The sequence below is a fragment of the Populus euphratica genome, unplaced genomic scaffold (genome assembly GCF_000495115.2).
Source record: "Populus euphratica unplaced genomic scaffold, PopEup_1.0 scaffold2939.1, whole genome shotgun sequence".
NCBI classification, from domain to species: Eukaryota; Viridiplantae; Streptophyta; class Magnoliopsida; order Malpighiales; family Salicaceae; genus Populus; species Populus euphratica.
The window spans coordinates 1-10786 of NW_011502793.1; the positions used below are offsets into that span (position 1 = coordinate 1).

General features: G+C 30.8%; 2 protein-coding genes across 2 annotated transcripts; both read right to left on the bottom strand.

Moving 5' to 3' along the window:
- Positions 1 to 2322: 2322 nt before the first annotated feature.
- On the bottom strand, positions 2323 to 3919 carry LOC105119453 (uncharacterized). The gene is made up of 3 exons (XM_011017596.1): positions 3752 to 3919; positions 3613 to 3665; positions 2323 to 2712 (listed from the first exon to the last, which is right to left on the bottom strand). Exons 1-3 carry the CDS (start codon positions 3840 to 3842, stop codon positions 2590 to 2592), a joined length of 267 nt encoding a protein of 88 aa, XP_011015898.1. The 5' UTR covers positions 3843 to 3919; the 3' UTR covers positions 2323 to 2589.
- Positions 3920 to 5742: 1823 nt separating this feature from the next.
- LOC105119454 (40S ribosomal protein S8-like) lies at positions 5743 to 8824 on the bottom strand. Its single transcript, XM_011017597.1, has 5 exons — positions 8715 to 8824; positions 8562 to 8634; positions 7328 to 7661; positions 6182 to 6351; positions 5743 to 6050 (listed from the first exon to the last, which is right to left on the bottom strand). Exons 1-5 carry the CDS (start codon positions 8716 to 8718, stop codon positions 5969 to 5971), a joined length of 663 nt encoding a protein of 220 aa, XP_011015899.1. The 5' UTR covers positions 8719 to 8824; the 3' UTR covers positions 5743 to 5968.
- Between the last annotated feature and the right edge of the window lie 1962 nt (positions 8825 to 10786).

Genomic DNA, 10786 nt, shown 5'->3' on the forward strand with positions numbered 1-10786 from the left:
AAGCTAAATGATTGGGAAATCATTATACATCAAGGAATATTTTGTTTATGGATTATAATAGTTGTTTTATTTTCAATATCTTATCTTTTTACCAGACATTTCTTTAGTTTTTTTTTTTTTCTAGTGAGTGGATGGCTCCTGTGCTATTAAGAAAGCACGTGTAATGTTTTTCGGTGATCAAATCTAGTCATTCGTCTTCTCACTAAATGCATAGTCATGTTCTCTTCTATATGGTGTGTCGTATATGGACAGATAATGATTGGATTGTCGTTAATAACAGATTGTTTGTGCCTTTTCTTTTTTCTTTTTTTCTCTCGACAATTAAAATGCACAATTATCATTTTTATTTATTATTTGTCAAATTGATATATTTCTCACTAAGTATTTGGAATTTGACATGATTACTAGACTCATAGCTAGACTACCACACTTTGAGTTTGACATGATTTGCTATACTCGAGTATTGGGGTCCATGCCAGACCCGAGTACGAGTTTGATAACCATACTAAACTCTAAAGCTTTGGGTTTGACACTCACGCTAACCCATGCAACTTTGATGGTGCTCATGTTGATCTAAACAACTTTGATATAAGTACGTGACAATTAAAATGCTAAAATTTATATTTTTTTAATTTTTTATAAAAAAATATTTAAACTATTCTTGAAGTATTATAAATAGAAATTTAGATTTATAAATTATTTATAAACAACAAAACATCACAAAATCTAATTTCACGTTATAGATCTAAAAATTTAAATCATAACTTTTTATTAAAATAATTTATTTTTTATATTTATAAATTTTTTATTCTTTAAATAAAAATTTTATTTTTTTAATATAAAAGAGTAATAAAAAAATGACAATTAATGAGTTTGAAATGCATCGAAAAGAGAATATTCTACTTCTTTTGCTTTTCAAGAGTAATGAATGCTTTTTAATTATCAATATTTGGATATATTTAGGAGTGTGATTGTGGTTATTTTTTAAAGTGTTTTTATTTTAAATGTATTAAAATAATATATTTTTATTTTTTAAAAATTATTTTTAAAATTCACACATTAAAACAATACAATATATATATAAATTAATTTTTAATAATTTTTTTTAAATTTTTTAAAAACATGAATTCACCGCCGTTTCCAAAAGCTGTCTAGGCTACCACGGGGTCAAGAGAGAGGCCGACGACCTCTCCTTTCTACTATCTGGCTAGGGAAGGAGGGGAATGATAGCTTTAACGTAAACTTGCAAGACAGTTAAGCATCCATCATGCTTTATTGTGGCAATCGGGTGGTATGTCGATACTGTGGGTCTGTTTGAGATGGCATGGATGACTTGGATCCACCTCAATTTTTGTCCCTGTCTCTCTCAGAACAGTCGCGGTGGAGCATGACGACACAGCCACAACTGGCAAGCCGAGCCACCCTTCGCTTTTGTTCGGGGATAGCAGCTAGAAATTACCCTTACTTATTCTCCCTCGGCTCCCATCCCCGTCAAGATTCTGACTGGAATCCGTTGCCTCTTACCCGGAAGGGAAGAGTAGTGTTCATATTGTTACAGCATTTTAAACCAATATTTTATGGCCATGGCAGTAATCTCCCAGCCCCCTTTTGCAACAAAACAACACCGAAACTTGGTTTCTTTTTTATAACCAAAGCTTAATTGGATGAAAACACAGCATTTCTAAACAACCGAAATGTTTTTTTTTTTTTTTGAGGGTTCCATTGAACAACTTAGATAAATTTACCCCAAAAAGCTGAAAAAGAAAAGTTTTCTTTTAGAAAGAATTGCACTTTATCTTGGTGGGCAACCATGGGTTTATCTTAGTGGGCAAGCATGGGTTTAGAGGTTAATAGGTAATTTCATATTTTTTAGCTACAATGTAATTACTAGAAGGCCCTTGAAGAATAAAACAAATCCTCTAGGATTAGAGGCTTTTTAGGCTTTATAATTTCTTTTTGTACCGGTAAATTACTTGAATGCCTAAAAAAAATAATCTCTATTAACACAGGAGGCGGGGGCACTTTCACTTTTTCTTCATGGTTTCTTTGTAATTCTTATATGAGGTGAGGTGTGATTGGGTAATTTCATAAATATAAATTAATATTTCAGGAGGATTTTTTTTGTTCCTTAAAATACAATCATAGCGCTTGAGCATAGCATTTTTAAGCCGTAAAAAATTCATCCCAGCTCCCGGCTAAACGCAGGCAACTTATCTAGCGATAGACCAAATTAGAAGCAAGAGTACAGTCAGAACTGTCAATTTGGCAACATTTTCACCTGCGTCTAATTATAAAGTAAAGAGGCACCATGGTGGCAGCACAGGCCTGAAAAGAACTTTAGATAGCAGCAACAAAAAATAAAATTGTTTTACATTGCAACCTAATCAATCGCTTATATCCCAGCCAGGTAACTACTGCTCATATTCAATCTTAATATGCAATCAAAACTGATTGGTATCAGACACAAGAACTGAAAAGCTAAAGAAAAGAACCAGAAAGAATATGACCTCACAACACAAGCAATTTAAAATATCAAACAGGCTCAGAATATGTAATTCTCTGTAGCATACATTTTGCACAGCATCAGGTTTACTTCTTTGCAGCACTTGCAGTTTCTGCGGGTGGCTTGACAATACTCAGCTGGCCGCCTTCCTTGTTGGCAGCAGTAGCTGCTTTGATCTCATTGCAGTTGTTGATGAACTTGCTTAGCTCCTGGCCAGCATCAGATAAGAAAGACAAGCAATGAGTGGAGCATAACAAGATTCAAATGCATCCAACAAAAGGTCATCATGCACATAACGTACAGTTACATAATACATTAACGGCAATAGTCGTGATTCTCCTCATGCAACTGTAAAACAAAACCAACTTGTACACATTTGAGGAGCAATAAAAGAATCTATTTTTACTGATTTACTATAAAATAAGCAGGTAGGGGCTAACTTCAGCCTACTTGCCATGTTCCAAACTTTGAGGTAATCTTATATGATCCAAGCTCATATTAAAATCAAATGAAGTTGAATGATCGCCACCTTAGGGATCATGGAAATAACATACAACGGCCATTTCAATATTTCACAGTAGAATTTACTACTACATCCAAGAGAAAATCTTTGATTAAATAATTTCAATTCTTCAGCACAAGGTATTTCACCATAACAGAATGCAGGTTTCAAGGGAAGACAAAGATGGAACAGACAACTGGCTTGGATTCTAAAAGAACAGTCGCATGGCACGATCTCAGTTAATCATATGGGAGATAATCATTCTTTACATCTCAGCAACAATCAGATTGGGCAGCAGGAAAAAACTAAATGCATAACATAATGAAAATTCTTCGACGGCTGTATGAAGGGAATAGCCGAGCCAGCCAAACTTACAACACTGGAGAAGTTATAGCGTCAGCTCATACTCAACGCCTACTATGATAATCAGTAATTGACGCATAATTATCACCTAAAGAACCAAGTTTACCTTGGGTTTACACTCTTCAGCAAATCAAAGTGCATTTTACGAAACCGAAAATTAGAGGGAAAAAAATTGCGAAGTAAAATTTATTTATTTTTTACAAATAGTAAGCGGAAATGTTTTAACAAAATTGAGAAACCATACCCTATCAGCATCCATCTCCTCTGTGACCTTTGATGGCTTTACAAATCTCTTCCCTGAGAAAAAAATCAAAACTTACTAATTTATTTATTGAAACTAAGAAATAAATAGATAATAAAGATTGCGTGTAAGAAAAGCAGACCTTTGCGGATGTGGGGAGTTTTGCCATGTCGATTAGGAGGGACTGTTTTCCTCTTCTGCTGGCCTTTGAACAGACTGTTTTTCTGTGTCATCGCAAAAATTAGGGTTTTTCACTTCCTGCTCTCCCCCTGGCTTTTTAGGGTTTTATTCCTTTGCTACATCTGTTGCAAAACCGACGTGTAGTTTAACCGGCCCTTTTTCTGAAAAAAATCAGATTTTTTCATGGAACTGTATTTTAAATATGAATTTAACTCGATAAAATATTAAATTGGTATTTTATTTTAATTCTTTTTAATATTTTAATTAGATTTTATATAAAAAATACTTTTAAAAAGTAAAAATAAATAGAATTTTACAAAAATCAATTAAAAAATATATAAAAATTGTTTTATAAAAACTATATTTTAAAGTCAACTTTTTGATGGGTCAAACACTTACCAATGATTGTTCATAACAAACACAAGCAAATGCAAATCAAAACAGACCCTTGAAGACAGGTTTCTGCACCAAAACACCACCATGTTGCGGTCATTTTTTAAAATAGCACGGACTTCAGCCGTGAAGAAATAACTTTATTTAGGAAGGGTATAATTCATGTTTATTTGTACATAATTAGTTTTAATAACACAATTAAAGATTTAAAAAAAAAACTATATATTTGGGGCAGGGGATTTGCAGGTTGCGTTGATTTATTAAATGTGCTATTTTTCAAATGTATTGCTTTCGCTTTTTTATTTTTTTGGGAGAAGTGATTTTTTTTCTCGCAATTTTTCACCATTTTGGGACGTCCATAGAACTGTTTGAGCCAATCTCCTGGCTTTCACTAGATAGGACCTATCGAGAGTGATTTGCAAAAATAAAAATAAAAATCCATTAACTTAAATTTCAATAATCAGTGATGATATTTTGATATTTGAAGGATAGAATAGCAAATTAAGGAAGGGTCCATCCTATGCAAAATATGTTTTCCGTAAAAATGAGATCCATTTACCAAATAAAGAGTGCCAAAAACAATTTTTTTCTTGTTTTAAAAAAAGAGGAACTTGACCTAATCAACTAACTATGCTATATGATTAGTATCGATTTAATATCATGATAGCTCATGTTTTTTAAATAATTTTAATATGTTGAAGTTGAAAGAAAAAAATTTATATAAATATATTTTTAAAAGCATCATGTAGCAAATATATATATATATGTGTGTTTTTTTAAAATATTATATTTATTAATGTTTAAAATTATCCATTATCTTATTTTATATTCAAGAAACATAGATAACCAAAACTAATATAAAAAATAAATTTTAAAAGATGAAATTAAAAAATAAATATTCAAAACAAAATATATATAACAAGCAAAAGTTTAAGAATCAAATTTAATATAATTAATAAATAATAATATTTTTAAATTTTTTACAACTTTTAAAAAATATTTTTTATCTAATTTTTTTTTAAAACACTTTTTTAAAAACCAAACTATTTTTCAATAAATAAATATGGCATTAATAATAAAGTATGACCTAAATGTTATTCGGAAATAGCTTCTGCAGATGAAATCTGAAAATAATGCAAAAATTTTCGAGACAACTTGGAACCTTATAGCGCTTCACTTCGGTAAATTACCCGAACAGAATCGACTACACTTCTTGGTGGGATTTTTTTTATTCCATCTCTACAGCAATCACTTTAAATTTTGGTGTTTTTCTAGGCTAGGTGACTAATGGTAGCAGCTAGTTTTGCATGCATGTTTAAAACAAAACTTACATCAAATCCCTAGCACAATGGCAGATGATTCTAAGCTGGGCTTAATCGATCAACACTACAAATTATTGTGGAAGTCCCATCTACAAAAAAATTTATACAGTTTCTGAAAAATACCGCCGCTTTGTAGAAAATATCAGAGAATCCATTCTATAGCTTAACAAATGCACGATTTCAAGCGGATCGCACCATGCATTTGAATGGTTCGGATCAATCTAATGCAAACGAAGACTAGTTACCAGGTCAGGAGCAGGATTCCGCTAAGAAGCCCATCATCATTCAACTCAACACACAACAATCTTAATGCGGGGTGCACGACACCAAATATTCTACTAAAAATTCAAATGACAGGTCTAGCTTGAAATTAAATTTCCCATCATAAGTTGCAAATCCAAAATGAAGTAAAAGAAGGTGAAAATAGATAACTGATGTGAAAAGAAAATTCAAATAACAAAACTCTAGGCAGCCCCAGCTCCCTTGCCCTTCTTCCTTTGTATCTTCTTCATGTAGAACTCCAATTCTTTGCCCTCCAAGATGTATCTGTAACCAAAGGACATTCATTATGATGAGATGAGATGAGATGAGAAATTAAACTTGAAACTTAACATTATTTTGCAATGTCTTATACAAACCATATCTAAAAGCCTAAAAGAACAGCAGAAGTGACATACCCATCAGCACGCCCACACTGACCAGGACGTGATGAAATAGAAGCCAGCAAACGACCACTACCAAATTGCTCTTCAATATGGGGGTCAAGCTTGCGAGTCTGTTGTCTCTTCTCCAGCTTTCTCTGGACATGGTTGCTCTTCTTCTCCTCCTCAACAGCAGCCTCACCATCCTATAAATCAATAAGAGAAGTTTATGGACATTTCAAACTTAAATTACCAGCAAAACATACCAGTAGCACAAGTCATGTTCATACACTCAAAAGGCACAAAAGCATCAGATATAAATTTTCAGAATGAGTGAAGAATAATTATCAAAGCAGTTAAAATCTCCATATATGGGCAATCAATTAACATCAAGCATCATCACCTCTTCATGTTTCCAAATAGCCTAACTATGATCCCTCTCACATTTATGTATGGAAGTGATAAGCATTTAAAAACATCTAAATCCAACTCTAGACATGAAGCAAAAACTTGTTGAATTGCACACCAGATAAGAATCTCACATGAACAGCTAGCCAATAGAAGTGGCAACTAACACATCAGCGTGGAAAAACTTGTAATGGATTAAAATCTATTAAAAACCGCAGATGGCGCAATTCCCATTCCAAAATGTTGTTAAGTGACCAAACTAACCATCTTGTAGTTTCTTTACATTTAAATTTCATAATAATTTAAACATCATATTTTTTTTTTTGAAAAGTCAATTTCAATCAAATAAAAGTAATTAATATGCTACATGAGTATGAGTGATGCTAATAACATCTTATTGAAATAGTATTTGTATGACGAGACTTTAGTTATACTTGAAAGAAAAAAAGTAACACTCCATTTTGTAATACATGTCAATTCACATGGAAAAAAAAAAACATAAACTTCATTAACAATGCCATCGATATACAATTTTAAATTTAGCTAGCCAAAAACTTCAATTTATGAAAATAAATAGAGGGTTAGTTTAGCCATTTCATAAGATCATGGAGTGAAAATAACAACGAGCGGGATTAGCACTGTGTTCCAGGTTTTAAAATCAACAGAGGAAAAATTAACTACCCATGCCCACAGCAATACATGCAGCATTGCACACAAAACAAAAAACCAGCATAGAACAATACTATAAAATAGTATTAATGGCAAAGATCCTACCTCTCCTTCCTTCTTGGCAGCTGGTGCAGTTTTCTTCTTGCGACCAATGTCCACACCATAGTGCTGGAGATACCACTGCTTGAAAGGTGCAGCATCAACCTGAACAATGGCACTCTTCACCAAAGTCTGAGTACGGACCAACTCATTGTTAGATGCATTGTACACCACATCAAGAATCCTGGTCTTTCTTGTCACAGCCTCACTCCCCCATGAGTAGTTTCCAGTATCAAGTCTCAGAGCACGCCACTTCACATTTCCTCCTCGAACCCGAATCCTCCTCACTGTCTTGTTGCTAGAGAGCTTAGTGTTTGCAGGTTGCCTTCCGAGCTCATACCTTCATAGGGTAAACAACATGAATACAATTAGGCACACCAAAAAATATAAATGAAACAGCATCTTGCACAATTTGTAATTTTACAAATTAAATTGGTCTGAATTCATAATTTACACAGAACACATGCCTGCTTTTGACACAGAGGATGCTAAAACTAGTGGATGCAACAACAAACCACAAACCTTATCAAGCTTAAAGCTTTATTTTTCAAAGGAACCCACCAGGAAAAAAATTAATATCAAATGAACTGCTTCCTTTCATTGAAGGGCCAGAACAGCATGGTTCCTTTCTGAAGACCAATAAATAATTATAACAGAGGATACAAAATCATCATTTTCTTGACCAAACAAAAAGTGCAAAAAGAAACACCAGCAAAGCGAGCTTGAGAAAAAGGTTCAGAGCCTGTTTGTTTTTTTAAAAAAATTTCTGATCCCGATTTTATATTAAGTGGAAAATTTGTTCAAAACTTTTTTATCTGAACTCCCAATGTCCAAGATAATAGTTTTAAATATAGATCCTGTTTCTTTTATATTAGGAGTACCATATACAATGGGCTCCCAAAGCTTCTCTAATTTCTGTCATATGCAATGGTTGTAGAACTTTTTCTTTCTTAGATGACTTTTACCGAAGTAGTGGACAAACGGCTTCATACATAAAATATCAGGCAAACAAGATGCAAGATAGACTAGGAATAATCACTGGCAAGTCACTAGTTGACCCCAATCAGCGGGATTTCAACCCGCATGCACATCTAAAAAACAAAGTACAGAGAAAAAATTTCGAACACTTGGTGCACATTGATATAAGATCACCGAGATTTTTCCACGGATCAGAACGGAAAAAAATACTTAGAAAAGTGCCGTTTTTTGCTATAAAAGATAGTGTTAGAGAACGTCTTACTTTCTCTTCTTTCTCCAGGCTTTCTTCTTTCCTCCAGTCGCCCTCCTCTTGTGCATAGAATCACGAGAAATCCCTAATCAATCCGTGCAAATTTTTGAATTATTAACATCTCCAAGTTGGAAAAAGAAGTACATAAGAAAAGAGATTAGTTACCCATTTTTGCAGAGATAAGACTTTGAGGTTTCTCTGCACAGAGCTGCTGGTGCTACGGTTTGAGACGAGACGACTTGAAGGGACTGAGGCTTTGCTACTAGAATATAAAACCCTAGTTGGTTTAAATTACTAGCTTGCCCTGGCTTTGCTCGATAAACGACAGCGTCTTGGGTTGTTAAGCTGTCAATTACATTAAAAATATAAAATTAATTTAATTTTACTTTCCTCTTTTCTAAAAATATATTAAAATAATTTTTTTAATTATCTAAAATAATTTTTTAAATATTTATATCTAAATTATTCAAAATAATTAAAAAAACTAATTTAAATCTAAAACAAATCTAAAAACAGATGAACATAGTAATAAATAGAGTCTAAATCAAAAACACTCCGGGATTTTAAACAAGTGATTTTTATTTATTTAAAATATTAGTACAGTAATTCCATCACAATTAAACACTAATGTTTGATTTTTATTGAAAAAAAGACTTATATTTCTACACTTATGTTTGATTTTTATTAAAAAAAAAAAACTTATATTTCATCTAACGATGGGTTGATTTTAATTATTTAACTTTAAATAGTTAAAACACCCTGTAAAATTTATTTTGTCATAATATCACAAAATAAATTTTACAGGGGCTGTTTTGCCTCAAACCTGGAAAACTATTTCTAAAAAAAAAACAGACAACAAGCTATTGATCACCAGGACTATCCCTCGACATTTTTGCAATCTGCTTGGTGTGAATCAAGATCAAGTAATATATATATATATATATATAAAAGACACTTGACCAATGTAGTTTAAAAAATAAAAAATAAAAACAAAAACAAAATTATTATAAAATCAAACCTAGAAAAAAATGTGTTAACTTTCATTGCATTATTTGTTATTATTATTGGATATGAAAATACAATTATTTTAAGTTTTATTTTTTATTGAGATAATTTTTTTCTATTGAAATATATATTGTTTATTTTAATGAGTACAATGTTTTTAACTAAAATTATTTTTTATTAAAAAAATATTACATGATTGTAAAAGCTAATAAAAATTTCAAAATAGTAATATGTGTGATTAAAAAATAAAAATAAAATTATAAATATAATAAAATTATGTTCAAAATATATTTAAAAAAAAAAAATTTAGTTGAAAGATTTATTATTAGTATTATTAATCATATATAAAGGGACATAACCCATATGAAAGGATAAGTTTTTCATTATTGAAAGAACATAGTTCTTTCTTTCTCTTATCGTATCTTGATTCTCTGCATTCACTTAACAAGATTTACAAAGACGTTCGTACTGTGGAACATCACTTTGGTTCTAGTAATTGAAGTAGCACTGAAGTAATTGATCCAAGAATAAAAAAGTGAATTTTCATAAGTAAGTTTTCCTTTCTAATCTACATTGATATTAGAGCCATGTTTTTTAATATTGTTTTTATGCCGTATATCTATATCTATTATTATATGAATGATAGATGTAAATTTTGTATTAAAGAAATTATTTTCATTGAGAATTTTGAATTTATAAAATTTTATGAAATACTTTAGTTATGAATTTATCTTTTCTATAATTAATTTTATTATCAATTTATGTGTGAATTGATGATGGAAATGGAAATTAAAAATTTTTATTTTTATTTTTATTTTTAATTAAATGTAATTACAGTAATCAATTGGACTGTGATAATTAATTAACTATTATTTAATAATAATTATTAAAAAAAATAAATCAACACATCTTTTGAAAGATGTGTGCATATTAAATATTGACTGTCGTATGACAGTTAATATATATGCACATATCTTTTCAAAGATGTGTGGAAAATTAATATATATTAGTAATTATTAATATATATTAATATTAAGAATAATATTAAGACAATTAATATTTTTTTATTAATATAAATTGTCAAATAGCGGTGTCAATTTATTTACTATTAAAATAAATTGCTTACTTTCTGTATTTTTTTAACATATATGATGATACATGCTTTAATTAAATGTTAAGTATAATATTTATGTGCTTTTGGAATATTTTATTGTAGTGGATAGACAATAATA